This window comes from Glycine soja, chromosome 8, assembly GCF_004193775.1.
Source record: "Glycine soja cultivar W05 chromosome 8, ASM419377v2, whole genome shotgun sequence".
NCBI classification, from domain to species: Eukaryota; Viridiplantae; Streptophyta; class Magnoliopsida; order Fabales; family Fabaceae; genus Glycine; species Glycine soja.
This window is the reverse complement of record NC_041009.1, coordinates 19,270,163-19,292,206: the sequence shown is the minus strand read 5'-3', so window position 1 is coordinate 19,292,206 and position 22,044 is coordinate 19,270,163. Positions and strand designations below refer to the sequence as shown.

Sequence of the window (22,044 nt, the reverse complement as noted above, 5' to 3'; positions counted from 1 at the left end):
AGTATTTTAATTTTTAATATAATAATAATTATTTTTTATTTATATTCTTTATAATATTAATGATATGATTAATTATAAAAATAAAAAATAAATTAATGATGATAATATTAATTTTATAAAATTATTATTATAATTTATCTATTTATTGATTTTTATTAATATGTATAAAATGACCTTAAACAATAATTATAATGGGACTGAGTAAGTATTTTAATATCATCTTCTAAAAAAATTTATTCTAAAAAAATATATTAAAAAATTAATTATTTATAATAAATCAATATTTATAAATATATTATAATTAATAAAATAAATATATGTATATATATTTAATTATATTATAATTAATAAAATAAATATCTTTAAATGTATAAATTATATTTTAAATTTTTAATAAACAAATACGGATCAAGTTGATCCGTAAGCCAATTACGGATCAACTTGATCCGGAAGCTGGGGTCTCACTCTTACGGATCAACTTGATCCGTAAGAGGAAAAATTAGCAAGGGTAATTTTGCCATTTTTTTAGAATGCTGGGTGCACCAGCAATAATACTGGGTACACCTAACAACACTCAAAAGAAAATTACAAAGCTATTGAAATTTGAAAGAAAATAAAAAATTAAGTGGCCAGGAAAGAGTGGAAGTTAAACAAGGGCATGATCCCTATAACTTAAGACAACTAAAATTCATAATCGTGACCAATTAACACATGCCTATGAACCAATGACCGCCCAATTTCTATAAATTACACCTATTAAGACTATTGGCTTGGAAAAGTGACAAAATAGGGCTTGCTTCATCTCAAACAACTCATAAGGAAATGCTCCAAGTGAGGGGAAATTGTTTAGGGATGAAACCTCAATGGGATTAATCTAATCAAATATCAATGGAAGCCTAACAATCCTAAATTGATCTCATTCATTGGTTGATCACTCGCTCTCTAATACACTTAGCTTCCTTATCTGAAACTAGAAAATTATTATATAATTTGAGACCATGATTAATTTCTATAACATAAATAACACATTTTTAATTTCTGAAAAAATAAAAATTGTTAATAATATGTCATATAAAATATGATGGAAACTACATGATCATAAACCATGTAATGATTAATTTCTTGTAGAAATTGTCATTATTTTGAGTGCAAGAATATCTTTTGTAGATATTCACACTCACCTATGCTTGAAGTCAAATAAAGTCCATGCATAACTTTGAGTATGGAAGATTAAGGACCCAAGTTTCATATTATGTTAAATCCTTGGGCTAGAGTACATTTTGTATAGATCCACCCTTCTACAAGTAAAAATGACCAATAAAATCTGGTTCATTAGTAATGTTGCGAATAATCACGAGCAAGGAAGGAGCTCATCAATCAAGCTTAGGCATTAATTAACATGATGCAGAAACAATAGCATCTAGCATAAGTCAATTTGAGTTTAGGTCAAGCTTGAGCAAAAGTTTTAGCACATAAGAAAAATATGAATATATATATATATATATATATATAAACAATCAAAATTGAATATTAAAAGTACAATCAAGCATATTTTTTTATGTCAACACTCCTCTACCAATAATTGAAAGGAATCTAGAGTGAAAGACCAAACTAAGATTAAGTTTGTGTTGTTAGAACAATAGGTACTAAAATTCGAGATAAAATTTAGTATTGGGGTGTCAAAAATTTTATTGTTGAGTATATTTTTAAATAAATTGAAACTCAAATCAAACAAATGTGTCTTTCTGGGATCTAAAGGGAACTAAGGAATACTTTTACAACACCTCCAAGGAAGGTGTTTGTCAGTAGGACTTAGTGTTCATTGAGAAGGAATACATCTCCAATTAGGGTTGTCTATATAAAGGGGTTTGTACGAAACCCGTTTGATTAAATAAAACTAAAATGTTTTTTGAATTAGTTTGGTTCGAATTAAACTAATTTAAAAATTGGTTTGGTTCACTTAATAATCGGATTTATTTTTTATAAAATTGAAAATTAAAAAAAGTTTGGATTTGATTAGGTTCTTAAAATCGATTTAAAATTGGTTCAAAATCAGTTCAGTTTCAAACTAATTTTTAAATCCAATTCAGTTTGGAAGTGATTTTAAAAATCGATTCACAAATCTGGTTTAAAAATTGAACCATTTAAACCAGTTCAAAATTAGTTCCTTTCGATTTTTTCTGGAACCGATTTTTGCATGCCTCTATCTCCAATGGAGATAGTGGGAGGAATGTAGAACTTAAAGAAATCCTAGTGACACAAAGTATTATTTCACTTGCAATGGAACAAGAACCGATGCTACAAAGCATTGTGGATCAGGCTTCAATTCAAGTACCACAAGAACTATGTAAGAGGCATGAATTTCTGCTCATCCAGGAAGGTGATGTGCAGCTTATTACAAAGCATATAACTTTCCGGATGTAGATGATGATATCTAAATAGATGGATCTTATATATCTATATATCTATATATCTATATATCTATAAATAGATATAGATCATACAATGAAGTACCGCACAAGTGGGTATATAGGAACCCGAATCTGCCAGTGCTTGTGGATCAAGATGAGCATGTAACTTATCAGGGGGCTATTATGTACATGCTATTAAATAATAAGCTAGATTCAAAGGATTTAACTTGTACATATTTGACATTTGTCAAAATAATAAAAACGAAAAATAGTGCTAGCATTTTCTAACCCATTTTTATTTACTGGATAAGGAAATAAAAATAAAAATGAATCAAAATATTGCAAAAGAAATTATCATATCAGCTATACAACACTCATTTCATACATAATTTTTAAGTGATAAAAAAATAATAAATTGTATTATCTTTGGATCCTTAACGAGACTTAAGTCCCGAAATTCCATCTATGTTGGTTAACTCACACTGATTCAATGAACATGTGTTTGGTTTAGTATTGTGTATAGGAAAATATTCTTGAATATCCTTTGTGTCTACTGTCTACAACTTACAAGATTGGGGAAATAAATCACACATTTTTTTCCTTACCATGATATTGAGTAATTTTTTTTCCTTACCATGATATTGAGTAACTCTTACTAAAAGTAAACACTAATCTTCGTTAAAAGTAAACTCTTACAAAACTGTGAATATTCCCCTCAAAAAAATTTATTCCACAGTAAATGATTATTTAATTAGTAACATATAAATCAATCCCTAATGTCATACAGTTGCCTGTGTAAACATTAACCATATTAGAAATCAAGACTTAAGTTAAGGGAAAAAACCAATTTTATTTTTTTTAAGAATTCCATCGATTTGTAGAATTCATTGGTTTCAAAATACAAAAACTGAGACCAAAATTAACAGGGGAAAAAATACTAAACATTTTACTCTACTTTTATTCTTTCCCTCAGGGAATCCAAAGTGTGGAACGCTCACGTGATGAAAATAATGGAACAAAGGATCATCTCTCCTATCCAAACACCACAGTACAAAAACTAGGAAGGGAAATTACGGTGTTTTATGAAAATTAAAATCATAGGCTACAACCATATTTTGATTTCATTGAGAACAAGTATCATCCACAAGCTTGGGTATTATATGATTGGATGGAACTTGGAAACATAAAAAGCAGTTAAATAATCAAAATTGCTTCATATGCTGGAGAGACAAATCCCCTTATGAGCTAAAAGTCCACTAGAAACTGTACAAGCTAACCCCGTGGACAAAACTGTCATTGGAGAAAAATCAAACCCACATTTGTAAGCAAAAAAGGAAAGAACCCAGATGATTGATTAACAGCTCCTCCCATCAACACACCCCATTGGTAGTTGTACTTGTATATACACCATTTAAGGAACTATTGGAAGATTTGAACCCATTATTTCCATTATGTGCTGCTGCTGCTTTCAACAATGGTGAGTGTATCCCATTTGTTAACTTGCTATAGCCATTGCTTGCAGGCACAATTGTCCTCTCACATGCTGCTGATATTAATCCTGTCACAATGAGGCATTCGTTCAGTGTATTGAATTTCTCTCGCTCGGACAAAATGCACCATAGATAAACTAACAATACAATGCCAACAATGTGGATGAATTAAATGAATAAAAACGGTTTAATAAAAAAAATACCTATTAAATGGAGCACAAGGAAGGTATTCAAAGAAATAATAATAGTTGCACATATTCATATTGTAGAACTCTCCATCAATTATACAAATTGAATAACCATCCAAACCACAAATTCAGTTAAAGGTGATGAAGAAGCAACTAAGCAAAAAATATGCACAAGAGGTATACATGTCTAGAAAACATAAATAATAAGAAGCATAGGGTAGACAAGTGACACCCCCCAAGTTTGTAGATTTCCACACCAAGTTTGGAACACTCGAATACAGATTCACAGTTTAAGTACCCAAGATGAATTTCTTATGATAGTGATGAGTTGGCAACAGTCACAATCAATGCATTAAATTCAATATATGGTTAGTACTAACAAGGATTTGAGCTCATCAGCAATAACCATAATAAGCTGTGGAAGAAAAATAACAGGAATCACTAACAACTTGGGATGGCAGAATTACACTTCACTCCCCAAAGAAGAACATCAATAATTTCATCATTGTAAAAAACAAACATCTTTAAGTTTAAATGAAAATAGACATGAAGTAACTCTGGAAAAAATACCTAAGAATAATGGAGAAGGTTTCCCTGGTCTGGACTTGAACTCAGGATGAAACTGAGCACCAATGAAGAAAGGATGACTGGGACATTCAACTATCTGCATTATATAATTCAAATTTTCATAAGGGAATACAAATATGTGGCAATTTCAAGATCCATGCCCTAAGGGTTTAAAGCAAAGACACACCTCCATGCGCTTCCCAGTTTCATCTTTGCCAACAAAAGATAGACCAGCACTCTCAAGTTGTGATATCATATCAGGATTAACCTGTACACAGCATGACATTATTGTACAATGTTGCATCTTTCACATAAAGGAAGCTTGTGCATGCAAAACACAATTTACCTCGTATCTATGCCGATGTCGCTCATCAACAAAGCTTGCATTACCATACCTATTCAAAATTCCAAATTATAATATCATAGATGTTATATCAATGTATGATGGAGATCAATATGATACCATTATAATTAAACTCTTATTATACAAGTGAATGAATCTTCTTGTTGGATCAAAGATTATAAAAATTTTCACATAAACACTTAAATACTTACAACTTGGCCGATTTGCAGTCAGCAACATGAAAGTAAGTTCTCCTTGAACCAAGACGCATAGTTCCCCCCATATGAGTCTTTGAACCCTATTGATAGAGAATACAAAGTTACAAATGATCTTAACTAAACTATACAGGGAAGAATATTATCGCAATATGAATAGAAATAAAATGGGCATATCCAGAACTATACTTCTGGCATAAATATGACACAAGGGTTTTCGGTTTTGGGATCAAATTCTGTGCTATTAGCATCATGAAGACCCAGAACAGATCTTGAAAACTCAATGACAGCAATTTGCATCCCCAAGCAAATGCCCAGATATGGAATGTTATTTTCTCGAGCATACTTGGCAGCAAGAATTTTTCCTTCCACTCCTCTGTCACCAAAACCTCCTGGAACTAGAATCCCATTAGCACCCTGTAACATAAGTTCATTTAGGGAACATCTTAAGATAATCTACATCTACAATTCAATACATTTAAAATTAAATTAATGCAGTATTGACACAAAATAAAGGAAATGCATTTAGTCTAAAACAGTCCAAATAGTAGAATGACTAAAAACCTTCAAAAGACCCCAAGCAGCTTTATATGCATCAGGATCCTGCAAGAAGTAAACTTATCAGAGATTTGGCATAAAGTAAAACAAAACAGTTAAATGACATGAAGAACAATAGAAAGATCAGTCACCTCTTTAGAGGTATCATCTTCGAGATGTTCAGCGGGAACCAAATCCACAACAAGCTTATGATTGCAAGCAGTAGAAGCATGCAAAAGTGCCTGCACAAAAGCACAAAGAATATAAGCCTCCGGAGACTGGAATATCATAGTTAACAGTTTCCTTAGAGTTGGTTCATATCAAAATCACTTGAATTGTGAAAATAACAATCCATGCCCAAAGCCATCAAAATCAATCTTATGATATATTATTGATATTTTCTGTGCATTTTAAGGAATAATGGCACCTTGGCTTATCCTAATAACAAGCATCACGTCCTTTTATATGGAAAGGGAAAGAATCATGGACAAAAGAAAAATGAGTTCATCTATAAAACCTGGTCATAAAGAAATACAGCATATTCCATTGGGGTGGGAGGCTGGGGTTGAGGGGGGAATACAAATTTAACATGAAAAACTTTCCTAGGTGCTTTTACACAAGTGAATCTCTGAATGTGTTGACTGACTTTGCTATTGACATTAAGAATGCAATTGCACGAAGAAAAGAACAAACATGATAGATCTTTTTTGTGCGTGTGATACATAATTAGTCATAATGTTACAATTCCCTATCAATTCTGAGAAACTGATGCTTCCTTTAGGTGCAAATCATAAATTTTTCCAATCTTTATCTACTTTTCTTATTTTCTTAAGATTGTGTTGGCTTTATGTCACAGTCAACCCAATCATTTCCCTAGACTGAGTAACAGTATAGTCGCATCACACACTTTCATAAACACTAATCAGTTTAATTTAAACAGTAACAAAATATTCCTAATCTCCATCAATCATTGCAAGTCACCCTGAAAGTTGCATAAAATCAGGTTTCCATGCATCAGAACTATAGGGTGATTTAAATACTGATTGCTGATGCTGATGATATTACTGCAGACCAGCCATCCTAAGTGTATCTATGCTAGAGAAAACAGAATCGGCACCAGAAATGATAAACCATTTGAACTCTAATAAAAGCAGCAGAATATAGGGTATTGAACATGACCAAATCAATACTTTAAAAGTCCACCATGCCTGTATTATCAAATTCTAAGAACTAAAAGGGCTAGTTATAGATATTGCAATGGGATTTTTAATGTATTACTACCAAACATGGAAAATAAATTAGAGATGATGTACCTTCAGTACAGAAAGATATGCATCTGAGAGGTTAGTATATTTTCCCACCATTGCAATTCTAACCTGTGAAAAACAAAATAGTTGCACTCAGTACTAGCCACTATAGAGAGTTGAATATTGGAACTCATAGATTCATGAAATATTATTTTAGATGATATATTAGAAAATGTTGAAACTCACCATTTCATGAAATTTGTCATATACTTTTGTTGTCGCAATCCACTCCTTAAAATTAGGCTCTGTAGCAACACTGCAAACAAGACCATAATAATTAGTGGAATGACAGAACCACTTTAAGTAACAGCCATACCATAAATAATAATATACTCCCAGAACAACACTACATCTGCACATCAGGATAATCAAGAAAATGAGTTTGTCAAACAAACCCTCGCAGGTTTAATGTTTTCAGGATTGCCTCATGCGCCTTTTGGTCCTATTAGTAAAAGAATATAAAAAGGAAAAAATCTGGTTATTATATGAATCACATCACATAGTGAAAACTGAAAAATAATGCAATTCAACTCTCTAGGCAAAAGGAGACTAAACCACAAGCTAAGCAATTTAAAACTTGGTAAACAAGGTTCCAGTAATACACAAAAAGACAACCACAAAAAGCAGTTTCAAAAAATACCACAGAATTACTTACTCTTAATAGCAAAGGAATGTGCCAAATATTTGGAACATCATAGAGAGTTAGTATGCTTGATGACTGCAGATACAAAAGTTTCCTTTGAGAATATATGCAATGATATAAAGTTAAGCAAGGTGAAAATTGTTGACATTTATATGATATTACCGGAACATGACAAAATTGAGAAAGTTTTTCCTTAACATTGTCATCAAGTTCCTGCAGATGATAAAACAAAAATATTCAATCATTATTATGTGGAACCAACAAGATAAAAAGAAAAAGTAGAAAAACAATAGAAAGACCTTTGAACTGCGACAAGCAAGAAGATTTGGGGTCAACCCTAACCCTCTAAGTTGGCGGACACTGTGTTGAGTTGGCTTTGTTTTCTGTATATTAAAACATTCAGTAAATAAATGATAATGTTAAATTGGTTTTACGATTGCAATAACAGTCCCAATCCATTTATTAATGGTGAGACATATATCTAATATCATTTTATGTTCACAAATAATACTAAATACTTTTTTTTCTCGTTTATTTCTAATAAAAGCATGAATATAAATGTTTCATTGATAGCATACAGTTTGCAGTATACCTGTTCACCAACAACATTGAGAACAGGCACCAGGCTGACATGAACTAAACAGAAGTTGCCAGGGCCTAGAAAAGAGAAACAATAAGATAAGCAGGACTCTTTGCTGAAGTACACCCAACAGAAATTAGTCAATATAATTCCGAAGAATATGAGGTCTCAAGCATGACAATTATTACCTACACGGTATGAAAATTGGCCAAGTGCTTCAATAAAAGGCATAGACTCAATATCTCCTACATTAAACAAAAGTCATTTTAAATTAACATTGATAGTAAGAGATTATAGCATTTTCATAGTACTGCTAAAGTCAATACTATTTGCAGCCACTACTTGAAGTGAGAAATGTTTTAGCCCACCACACCCATGATTTTTATTTGTAAAATTAAAATATAGAAAAAGTGAATAATGTAGTATTGGAAATTAAATTCTACCTAAATAAAAAAAAATATCTAAAAATATTAATTTACCAATAGTTCCACCCAACTCAATAACACAAACATCAGCTGGGCCTTCTTTTCCATCAACTGGTATCTGTGCCACACACTCTATCCATTCTTGGATGGCATCAGTAATGTGTGGAACAACCTATACAATAAAAGGTGAAATCAGAACCAAGACACATTCAACCCACAACAAACGTATTTGGAGGAAAACCCAGAATGACTAAATACACCTGCACAGTCTTGCCAAGATAATCTCCTCTTCTCTCCTTTTCAATAACAGACTAAAGCATGAAAACCAAAAAACATTAAGAATTCATACACACCTAGGAAAAAAATAATTAATTAATTAAACAAGACATTTAAAAATAAGAGACAGATATCAACCTGATATATTTTCCCAGTTGTGATATTATTGTCACAAGTTAATTTGAGGTCCAAGAAACGTTCATAGTTTCCAAGATCAAGGTCAACCTTCAACCAAAATTAAAAATAAGACATGAATAGAAAGTTACCATGTTCCAATAACAGAAACCAATCACAAGATTGAAAATTCACATGATAATAGCTGATGCCATGTCATTAAAACTTAATCAATAAAAATTTCAGAGAAACAAGTAACTTGCATCCCATGACCATTAAAAAAAAGACAAAGTAATCTATTTACCTCACCGCCATCATCTAAAACAAACACTTCCCCATGCTCAAAAGGGGACATTGTCCCTGCATCAGTGTTCAGATAGGGATCTGCAAGAGATAGAAAGTTGAAACCACAACTAGAATAATTAAAAACAAACAGCATTATTTTGCATAACATCAAAAGATTAGTTTTATAACAAAGAAAGGAAACCAAGCTTTTACAGCAATGACCAGCTCAAAAAGCACAAGCTAGTCGTTTCCATTATACCAAATAGATACATTAAAAAGCAATCTCAATCAGTCCCCCCCCCCTAGGAGTTTACATTGTCATTCACCATTTTTATAAGCTTGTGTTCAAAAGTTCCAATTATTTTAAATTAACAATCAATTGCTTCTTGTTAGAGCTGGGAAAAAAAATATTATTTATAAAAAAAAAAATCATCAATTCCCATACTTGCACAAAATGGAACAAAATAGCATGGAACGATGATTCATAACAAAATAAAATCATCATTCAATTGTTTGGATATTTTAAAGTAAAATAAAACAAAAAGAAATATAAAAAATATACACAAAATAACTTCCCCCCATATCTACAAATTAGAGGAGAAAAATAAAGATTCTATAATAGAAAGCAATTTTCCTGTTCTATTCCATTTCATTTGTTTCAAACAAAAACCGCAACAACCAGAACCATTCTCATTCCATTTCATTTATTCTAAGAAAAGAGTGAAATAAAAAATTAAAATCCAAAAAGGGGGGAACAAGAAACAATACCAATCTTGATAGAAGTAACCCGAAAGCCGCAAGCCTGAAGGAGCACTCCAATACTGCTTGCAGTGACTCCTTTCCCAAGTCCACTCACAACTCCACCTGTCACCAACACGTACTTCATTTTTTTGTTCTCTCTAACGAAACCCCTCTTTTTTTTGTTTCTTCTCCTATGCAACATGCAAACACACTACACATGTCAGTAACCACGACACAAAACAACGTTAGCCACACACAAAAAACACAGTTTGAATTTAAATGACCCTTTTTTCTAAGATCCGCCACTTTCCCATATAACCACCAGAAACAACGAAACCAACAACAGAAACAAAAAAAACATTACACGTAAATGGGAACGAGATGGCGAAATACACACACACGGCAGTGACACTGCACAGACATGACCCACATGCAGAACCAAACAAAAAGGACAAAAAAAAGTTACAAAGAACGAAATTTTACACCGAAAGAAAAGATGGGTTTGCGAGAAAACCTTCAGTGGCAACGAGGGGGCGCTTCTCTGTTACACGCAAAAACGGTTCTTTTTTTTCTTACGGGGATAATAACAGAGGAAGAGAAAATGGGGTATCGGTGGCGCAAATTTGAAGGATTGAAATCTGAATCAAGGTAGGAATGGGGAAGTAGTGCGAGAGAATGTGAGAGAGTGGAAAGAGAAGGAAGAAGTTTGAGGCTTTGTGTGGGTTTGATGCCAAATGCGTATTGCTTGAACCCGTTTCTTCTTCTTCTTTCCCTCTCCCAGGTCCTCTTGTTTTTGTTTCAGGCGGCGGGTGAACAATGAAGCTGGCTTGCTCCTTTTTCAACTTATATAGGAAGCCAAACCCATAAAATAAAATCAAATAAATTAATAGATAAAATGTGTTTTATATTTTAAATATTAGTAAAAAAAATGCATTTAAATTTGTGTTTGGTAAAATATTGAATTGAAGGTAACTCATTTTTTTCTCAATTTATGGATTTACTTTTTTTTTCAGTTTTAAAACGCGTGAAGGGTTATTTGATGTCTTACAATCAAATACATACTTAAATATTATATTTTTAATAAATCTTAAACATTATGATTTTATTTTTTGCATTTCTAAATACATGATAAATTCCGTTTAATATACATTATTTTATATTTAAAATTATTTATAACTTATTTTTAGAGAAATTTGAGTAATTAAATAGTTTTTCTTATATAATAACTAAAAAAATGTAATAATTATAAGGTAAAAGATTGGAGGAGTTTTTTAGAACTTTAATTATTTTAATTTTTGAATGATTATAAATATATATAAATTTATCACACTTAGGAATGACAAAAAAATTATATTCATAAATACTCTAATATCCCATTCAAGTATTAAAAATATACCTTAGAGAGGATCCTTATTAAGATATTCTTATATTATTTGTGATATATTTGTTGTTAGTGTTATTATCACTATATTATACCAACGGAAACATAAGCATTGCCCGTGTGTCCGTATTTCTATTATGCCAAAATTAATATTTAAAAAATTTCTTATTATGCATTATTGTTTATATTAATTTTAGTTTAACTGTTTTCTAAAAACATGTTTATTCATATGAATTTATTCTTTATTCCTCTGTTTTTATGACAATATGGTAAGTTGAAAACTAATTATGTCAAAATTTTCAAATTAATGAGCCTTGTTATTTGGTATGGAACTGATCACACACAAATTGCATGAAATAGGAAATGAACGACGGTTATTTCTTAAAATAAATAAATATTGATATGTTTAAATTTTTGAAAACACGTAAAACGTGATTTGACAAAAAAAATTATGGTGTGATATTAGATGAAAGTGCATTTGTAATAAAAAGCATTTTTCTAAATTAATATTATAAATATGTCTCTATTTATTTTTACTTTATTATTTTATTGTTTGCTAGTCAATGAAAATATTAATTGAAATAGATGCAGTAGGTTAACTAATGATGATTTGTTGTGTTTTTCATGTAGTTTAAATTATTAGTAAATCAACCTCTCATATCAACATAGATTCAACTAAGTGATTTAAGTTAGAAGTAATTGCAGAGTTTTCCATGCTACTCTTGTTCTTTACATCTTTCTCTAATGCCCACCATAACAAAAGTTTTAAGGTTTAACATGACTTAAAAAGTCTCTAAAAAAAGCATGGCTTAAAAAGTAATATGGAAGAAATTAATGACTTTGTAGAAGTGGAGCAACTATATTGTTTTCTACCAATTAATTTGTTTCTAATTGCAAAAGTGCATCAATTTAGACATTAAATGAAAGGAAGAGTCACTTATTGACATGATTTGATAAAAATTAAACACACAAATCAACCAAATTTAGAAGATCATCTCATGATCACTTCAATTTCAGATCCAAATAGAAAACACAAAATAGAATAGATCATCCAAGCCAGGAAGCCAATATAAAGAACATGCTACTGATAAGCAATAACATGTTTTCAAATAGAAAACAACACATTGAATGAAGAAGGGGGCTCATTTTTTAGGATTTCACAATCTTAACTTCGACAATTCCTTTTGTTTCAATTTTTCACTTTCACTCAAACAGAGAAAAAGGTAATATCATTCTTGTTATCCCTCGGATTATGTCCTATAATTATATTGACAAAAGGTGATTTATTATGAAAGTTGGGTCAGCAGAACAGGGACTTTGGTGAGGAAACTCAAAATTTATTTTCCTTTAGGTGAAAATAGTAATTTTCATATCAAATAGACTTTTTGTTGAGCTGTTGGTTATTATATATTTACATGGCTTGCATGTTAATATGTAGTAACCTCAACGATATCCATATTTGCATGATCTAAATCATTCTTGTGTATATGGGTTTGGGTACCACCATATTTTGCAGACCCAGCAAAATTTAGGATCTTAATTATATATTTTCCGAATTAAAATAAAATTTAGTTCAATCACTGAAATACTTGTATTGTGTCAAAAGAACACACTCAGTGAGTACATTACCACATTAAAAGTACTCAAGTAAATGACAAAACATTGATCTTAAATCATGTTCTTGTTCATGCATCTAGTTTTATCACATTTCACATATGCATTGCAGTAGGAATAACATATGTAAGTGTAATCATCCCCAAGTGCTAACTACCATTCTTACATGTGTAAACAATCTCCCATAATCCCTTATTCTTACAAATTTAAAAAAATTCAACCAAGATGCATAAATTTGTTATTATCGTAGTATAGAATTTGTATGTTTTTTTTCACTTGGACACATAATGGTAATGACTTTTTTTCCGTAAATAATTTTACAGTTGTAGTGAAGATCTTTTGTTATGGGAACCCACCATCCTAAAAGTAAGGCAAAACAAATGGATTCTGCCAAGTGATTCTGCAAAGTGATTTAATTAAGAATGCTACAAAACAAAGCTGGATAACTTACCTTAGCATATGCTTTTGCTAATCCATCAAACACGTCGTACTTCTCTTTCAGAATGTTAACACCTCAGTATTTTCCTTCAACTATCGAATATAAACACAGTTAATATTGACTATGCAGAAGGTTCATTTTATAGTAACCATTTTAGAAAAATGACAAAATAAAATAAAATAATTATAATTATTATCTTTTTTAAATAAAAATAATCACTCTACCTACTATTTTATTTTAAAAAAAAAAAAGAATATGAATATAACTCCCCAGTCCTAATTTTTGCTGCCTACAAATTACAAATTTAAGGATGCAATGCATAAGACAAAGGCAATCAATATGTTACCTTGTCCATTGAAGTCAAAGAGGCAGCAAACCAAATTGATGAAATCCAATCAGGCACAATAGTTAATTAGTTATAAATTAACCTGCAAGAAACGAAAAATTGAGAGAAGTATCAATTAATTGTCAAAGTCAAAAGTCTCAGATCAATAATTTGTAAATAAGTTACATGGTTTACAATTCCAAAATAATTTGTAAATTAAGTTCTTGTAACAGTTGGGCGAGACAGGAATTTTTAAAATGGACTTAAGAACGTGATCGCATTGCGTTGAAGTCACAAACAGTGAAATGAAAATAAAGATTAGAGAAATAATTGGAAGAGTTAAACTTGAGATTGAAAGTGAGTATGTGGTATTGTGGTGCACACAGAGTTTGGAGAAAGCTCATCCATCGTGGCGGTTAGAGAGAAAAAAAAGAACAAAGAAAAAGAGTTGGAGCGTGCAGTTTTCTTTATTTTTTTTTAAAAGCAGTGGATCGGAGCATGCAATTACTCAGTAGAAAACAAGATAAACAATTTAGCACTGTTACTCTTGGTGGCCTCGTCCACTTCCTCTTTGGCAGTTAAAGGCTAAAATTTAAAAATAAAATGTAATATCCATTAATAATATTATTGGAAAACGTACATATACATATTGAAAGGTAAAATCGAAAAATAAATGTATACACCAAATACCAGTATTCTTATTTATATATATATATATATATATATATATATATATATATATGTGTGTGTGTTTATATGTGTTTTGTATTATTATTATTATTATTTCAAAACACGCACTTTGTGTCTTAACTAACAATATTTATATATAAAAAAAACAACAATATCTTTTGTTTTTTATTTTTTTAATTAAAAAAATAGTTAAAAGATGTAAACAAAATTATCATGTTTTAGGAGTTATCTTATCTATTATGATAATAGTTTAATTTAGAGGTAGTTTTCATACTTAGTTAGACGTCAATTAATCATCTAAGAAATGGAGTAATTGTCATTATAATAATAATTATTATTAGTAGTAGTTGGAAACAGACACTACGTGCCTCAACTACCAATTTTCTATAATTTTTTAGTTTTACATTAAAATATGTAAATAATTGTCACATTGGAGGAGTTATTTTTTCCAATAACTATTTAATTCAAATTTGGTTTTTAGACTTAATTAGAGGGCAAAATGGTCTTAGAAATTTGTATACCAAATAGGGGTAATTGTCTTTATTAATAGTTATAGATAATTATTGATGGAGTTATAAGGGTGACTTGGTAGATAAGAGAGAAAGAAGGAAACGAGAGATCATGGTGGGTTCGAATCATTCTCACTAACAAATTAACAACTAGCATTGGTCTTTCAAAAAAAAAAACAGATGACTATTGATGTTATTATATTACATTTGTTATTAGTAATGTTGTTATGTTATTATTGTTAGTGTATTGTCAGTATTATTATGTTGGATTGCTCTTTTAGGTTTGCCCTTGGTGTTATTGAGAATTATGCATTGATAATTGGTGATTTGTGGATCTTATGACCTATGATGAAATTGTATGGATTTGTGGGCATAATATGTTTTTATTCCTTTGAATAGTCTTATAAGTGTTAGGAATTTTCCCTAAACCTTTGAGGTATGTTTTGGGTGTTTGGGATCTTCGAGAGTCCTTGGGTTCTACAAAAAACCTAGTTACAACATTATATCCGTTGTAAATTTTGCCCAACATCTAATTTTGTAGAACTTGCGTACAATGTTAAGTGTCTAATGCAGTGTGTTCGATATTGAGCGTTCGATATTGCATGTCTGATGTTGCGCATGTTGGAGTTATCCCTTGTGACCGATTCATTTCAAACTATATTTATATCATGACTTTGATTTGTATATTTTATGTACATGAGACATGTCAATTTTTGTGTTATTAGTTTTGTAGTGTAAAAATGTCCTTAGGATAGACAATTTGATTGATGACAAATCAAGTAGGACTTAATTGTGAGGTTCATTGAACAATGAAACATTGTTCTAAAAATATTTGTAGTCATATTAATGACTAGGGTGATAATAGTGCATTAAGGTTATTGTGTGAGTACACTAATGACCACGTCTCACATGTAATGGATATGAGATATCAAGTCGACACATGTATAAATATTAGGATAGGCCCACTACGAGAAGACTTCATAATAGTTATGTAAGTGTCATAAGTGTTTATTGTGATAACCATAAGGTGATAGTAGTCCTTCGACTTGAAGTCACTACAATACCTACATGTAGGAGTGATAGGTTTTAATGCTATCAAACGTCATTTGTAATAGGGTGATCATAAAGGTAGTACTTGGGCCTACAATGAATCATATTAATGGATTTGAGTTATGTAAATAGAATTTGTCTCTCCTACATAGGAGGAGTTATGTTTATGAGTCTCTCGATAGAGTAAACAAGCTATAGGTGTGGGCACGCAAAAATGGATCAATATGAGATATTAAACTCGTTTGTGTTTACACGTCCATTCAGATATCGAGAAATTGATTATCAAACTTAATAAAGATGACACTTTTATGTCTCGTGTTTTATCAAGACATTTGAACAAATAAACAAAGGTCACACGATTAAAATTATTGCAATAAGGTTGAAATTGAATCACTGAGTTTCTCATGAGTTGGGTGATAGCGATGCATTACTAGATGTCAATCACTATCTATAATATTGTAAGGTAAGAATAATATTATTGTAATGCAACTATGCATAGAGTGATTAATTGGAGTATATGAATAAATTAAATGTGATTTAATTTAATTCATAGTTAATTAATAAATTATGATTTAAAATTTAATTAAGAAAGACTGATATGATAATTAATCAGATATGGTTTTGTTAATTATCTATATATCTAATCAATTAAGATAATTATGTGTGTTTAACTAAATAAGATTTGATAAAATCAAATATTATTTAAATAAAATAAAATTTGATAAGATCGTAGATTTAAATCAAATAAAATTGGACTAGATATGATTGAGAATTAGATCAAATCACTCTCCTATATAGAAGCAGACCCATTCACAAGCTTAGGCCCCCTTGATTTTTTTTTAATTCAAAATTTTTAATAATATATATATTACAAAAATTTTGTCGTAAAGATAATTAATGAAATTTTTTCTCTTTTTGGAAATATATTCTATTTTCCTTTCTATAGTATTTATCATAGAAATAATTATTTTTTTACTTTTCAGACAAAATATTTGAGTATATTGATTTCCTTTTTAGTAATGCTTTTTTTATAATCCATTATTGTAATTTTAAAGCCTATAAATTGATTTTATACTCAATTAAATAATTTTTGTAGCCTTCCTTTTATATTGATTTTATTATAACTCAATTTAAAGATTAAATGTTAGTTGTTTACTTTTTTTTATAATAATTACATTGAGGTTAAAACTCATCATGACTCGTCACCCCTGCATGAAACTAATAACTAAGAATTTATTTTAATTCATTTAAAATTCTTCTACTAATTTGATTATAAAAATACTTATAAATGTTTCACGTTTTCAAGGCCTAAAAGCTAAAACGCAAGATATACAACATCAAAGTCATCCAAACCTCCTCATAACATCATATAAACAAAAACAACTCCCTAAGGAAAAATACATTGACTTTGAACCAGTCAATCCTATACATAATCCTAAAGATGAAACATAAACGGATAACACACCTTCACTTCTGGGGTACACATATCTATGAAATCTCTAAAGACACGGGATCACCTCCTAGTCATCTGCTTCCCACATATATCAATTATGAGATCGCCACATAGACACGAACCACACATACAATAGTGCAAGGGTATGCTTATAAAAAATAAGTGTACTAAAACATGATAAAACTTAACAATTAAACATATTCTATATATTACCAAGTTATCATCATAATAAAACATAACATGCAAAAATCATACATGAAGAAGTAAATCTTACATTCTCATAACAAAGCATATAGCATTACATCAAGATTCAATGGTCGTACATCATCATCATCATCAATCCATCTATCATCAACATCAAAGCATTTCCACAACTCATCAAGTAACACATCTTTCTCAAGTCACAATTATCCGTGTAGATGTCTAACTATCATGTCATGTCATGTTGACTCTTTACTCCTAGAAGATTTCACCTTAAGCAATTAACCAAGTACATTCCTTAACATAATCACTCCTTAGTCATCCAGAGAGACTCAAATTAACCCTATGGAAAAAATGTGATTTTATAAAAAGTGGATGAGCATGGATAGTGACTTACGTTCAGTAAAGCTTCCAACAACTTTAACCTATTTAGAGATTCATCCACCCTTCCATTCTATAGGCCCTTTCACCCAAGATAGAACCACACTCATGGCCACAGGGACATCGCCCCCTGACTCATTAAACGTATATACTAGTACAATATATTTTTTCCTTTGCCCCCCTCCCCCTGCTGTAGGTTGTAACCCTCTTTTGAACTTTTATAATTTTACATTTTCAAAAACTTATTAGTAGTATTACTACACTTTATTTTAAATATATTACATCTAATGATATAACAAAACACAAATAAAATATATATTAAGTTTTTTCTTTTAAATTTTTTTAGACATAAGTAGGAACTATTTAGTGTTGCCACATATCAAATTTTTTTCCTTTACTACAATTTTGAATCATTTCCTTTTTCTATCTTCAAAAAATGTTAGGATGCCAACAACAAATTAAAGCAAGTTAAGTAACTTTTTTATTTTTCAAAGGTATACATTATAGAATTTGGAATGGTTATTTACTTTTACCCTCCTTTCCTCATTATAAATATATGTTAGACAATAATTTTGTTTTTAATTTTTTTTAGAAATAATTGTATTTATTGTTAACTAAGATTTCATATTATTTAAAATTTGGTAGGTAAATTATTTTACCTATAATAAATTAATTATTATAATTTGATTAAAGCATCACAATTTAAAAAGAAGAAAGAAGACAATGAATTTAATCTATTTTATCATACTTTTATGTCACAAACATTAAAAAAAAACCAGTGCAAGCATGTCAGTCATGACGTTGTAAACTTGATGAAGACCTTTTAAGAAAAAAAAAACAAGTCAATAATCTTCTTTATCATGTTAATAGTAAAAAATAAATATATTATTATGTCTAAATTTTCACTCACCTTAACATATTTTTTTGGTTTCATCCCTGCTTTCCATGCTAGCCACCATCGACAACTTCCAGCCTAGGATGAGGACCTTTTTAGCACCCTCTAACTCATGTGTTTACTCACATGTAATGTCATTCATCAAATCATGCATGTTATGATCATTCAAATCAATACCATGCATACATCATCACAAATTCATTCACCAATCTCAATACCATAAAAGGTTATATATCATAGATTCATCATTCATAACACTCATGAGCCTACCTATAGTTCAATAAGCATAACAAGATATTTCAACACCTTGAATTCTTTCAAATAACTCACCAAAAACTCATATGAATGTGAATCTCATGATCTTAACATAAAATCAACTTTAATAATAAAACATCATTGCAATTACAACTCATATCATCATTAAGCAATCAACTAACACAACTCAAGACATTTGTTAGTTAACATAATTATCTAATCATTAATATAATATTCTCAACCACATGATAAATTAACAACAATAAAATTATAGATCAAACCACATATAAAAAATATGCATCACTCTACCATTTATAACAACTATATACTTCATTTTAAGGTTATCAAAAAGTTTTGGGTTACTATCTCCTTCCTTTTCTATTATGCACCTATGATTTTCATAGCTTATAAACATGATAAATAAATATATACTGACTCAATTAAGTTGGTTCTTGTCTCATTTGAAAGCTAAGAAGATTATCTCCAACCACTAAGGTCTAGTGGATTAGTTTTAATTTATTAACTCTAGCTAGTGAGACAAACTAGAACACTTAATATTTCCTTTTTATATTTTGACATCTTAAATTTGAGACATAAGATCAAATATTCTCTCATTTTATCAATGTTCTTATATTTTTTTTTTTGTTTTTATGATTGTAGATAAATAACATAGCATTCTTCTCCAATCTTCTGGCCATTTAAAATAATTTTTCTTCATTGCAAACTACTAGTCATAAAAGATAATTTAACAAGTAACATAATTTGATTTTATTTAGCAGATTTTTATTACACAATTAGTAGGATTTTTTAATGAAAATTTATAGGAAATAATTTTTAATTATAATTTCATGAGAGTTCTTATTGCTACACAAAACTAATAACTTGACAATTGTATGCTTAGGTCTTTAAAAATTATATTTAGTTGGTTGTTTACATAATTTTATATCATTTTAAAATACGTCATTGTAAACTGTAAACAAAAATTATTGAATAAAATTTAATTTTTTTGCCCCCAATAAGTTGGGATCCTGGATTTGTCTATGCTCCTATAAATATGAGAGAGGTGAAACTGATAATTAATTATTGAGAAAGAGAAATGTCACATCAAATTCCTACGCTTCTAACATCAGCTAGCACCAAGATCCTACTCCAACTATTGCTCATGTGGACTGAGTAGAGGTTTCATACTTTCGACGCTTGGTGATCAAAGTCAACCTCTTTGTTGACTCTACAAAGGTAACCTCTAAAACCTTAGTGACTTTTGTGTAATTCGTGGTCTATGGAATGGAATTGTTTCCACTCATGGTTTATTTAGAAAATTTAAAATTAGGGACCATAAAAACTCAACAGTGTGTCTGATGTTGAGTTTTTTTACTGGTTTTTAATGTGACATGTGTATTGGTTGAATACCTTTTTTTCTTTTCCTCTCTGAAGACACTCTTCTGGGTTTTGTTTCAAACGGTGGGTGAACAACTGAGCTTGTTCCTCCCTTTTTCAACATGCTAAAATAAAATGAAATAAATAAAAAGATATAATGTGACTTACATTTCTAAATATTTGTAAAAACTGGTTTTAATTTCTATATTTTAGGATTATTTGGTAAAATGTTAAGTTGAACGTAACTTGTGTTTTTTCTCAATTAAGGGATATGCTTCTTTTTTGTTTCCAGTTTTGAAACATGTGAATGACTATTTGGTGTCTTGCAAATGATAAATCAAAGACAAACTTAAACATTGTATTTTTTTGGTAAATCTTAAACATTGTGATTTTAGTTCTTGTATTTCTAAAATATATGATAGAATATGTTTCTTACACATTATTTTATATTCAAAATAATTTATAATTTATTTTTAGAGAAAATTGAGTGATAAAATAATTTTTCTTATATAATAACTACAAAAAATCTAATTATAAGGTAAAAGATTAGAGGATGTGCAGTTTTTTTAAAACTTCAATTATTTAAAATTTTGAATAATTATATTGTTGGATCAAGCGCTTACCACAAGGCCAAAAGTCCTCATCAATTACCCCGCTCAGAATCAAACTCGTAACTTTGGCTCTGATACCAATTATTGGATCAAATGCTTACCACTAGACACAAAATTATAGCTAATAGTTAGACACAACTCTTTCTACTTAAGAGTGTAACAGTGCAAACGTCACTAGTTGATTATGACTTGACCTATGGGATAATTGATACCACAACCCGATTCTCTTCTATTTATTTTTATCTAATTTTTAATATTTTCCTTTCCTATCACGTTATTTGTCACATCTAGGGATGACAAAAAAATTATATCAACAAATACTATAACACCCCAAGTTTCAAGTATTAAAAATATACCGAAAGGAGGACCCTTATTAGCACATTGTTATATTATTTATAATATATTTGTTGTTAGTGTTATTATCATTATATTATTTATTGGTTGTATGTGATGTGTGTGCGCGTGCTATAAGAGCATTGTGTTCATATTCATTTTGTATATTTATATTTATTATTATTATTACATTTGATATTGATGCTATTTTATTATATTTGTTATTATTAATATTGTTAGTAATATTCTTATGCTATTAGTGTTAGTATATTTTATATGTTATTTGTGTTTGTTGTCCAGGTGCTCTAGTATTATGAATTAGTGAGAATAAAGTGATAAAGCCTAGAGAGTGTCTAATCCCAATAAGGTGCTAAGTCCAACCAAACCTTACCCATCTAAGTGCTATGA

The 22,044-nt window shown here is 29.9% G+C and overlaps 1 protein-coding gene across 3 annotated transcripts; it reads right to left on the bottom strand.

The window, feature by feature from the left end:
• Positions 1-3,471: 3,471 nt before the first annotated feature.
• Positions 3,472-10,947, bottom strand: LOC114422603 (CTP synthase-like). Of its 3 annotated transcripts, none has more exons than XM_028389047.1 (22): positions 10,637-10,947; positions 10,150-10,333; positions 9,401-9,480; positions 9,121-9,207; positions 8,967-9,017; positions 8,761-8,878; positions 8,470-8,526; positions 8,294-8,358; positions 8,001-8,084; positions 7,864-7,914; positions 7,714-7,776; positions 7,454-7,500; positions 7,245-7,314; positions 7,065-7,127; positions 5,904-5,993; positions 5,779-5,817; positions 5,404-5,631; positions 5,212-5,297; positions 5,003-5,051; positions 4,844-4,924; positions 4,660-4,753; positions 3,472-3,969 (listed from the first exon to the last, which is right to left on the bottom strand). In XM_028389047.1, the coding sequence occupies exons 2-22, from the start codon at positions 10,322-10,324 to the stop codon at positions 3,782-3,784; spliced, it is 1,866 nt and encodes a 621-aa protein (XP_028244848.1). In that variant the 5' UTR covers positions 10,325-10,333; positions 10,637-10,947; the 3' UTR covers positions 3,472-3,781. The 3 variants fall into 3 exon arrangements, with proteins under 3 accessions (XP_028244848.1, XP_028244849.1, XP_028244850.1); XM_028389048.1 differs by having other exon boundaries at positions 10,150-10,313; XM_028389049.1 differs by having other exon boundaries at positions 10,150-10,307.
• Between the last annotated feature and the right edge of the window lie 11,097 nt (positions 10,948-22,044).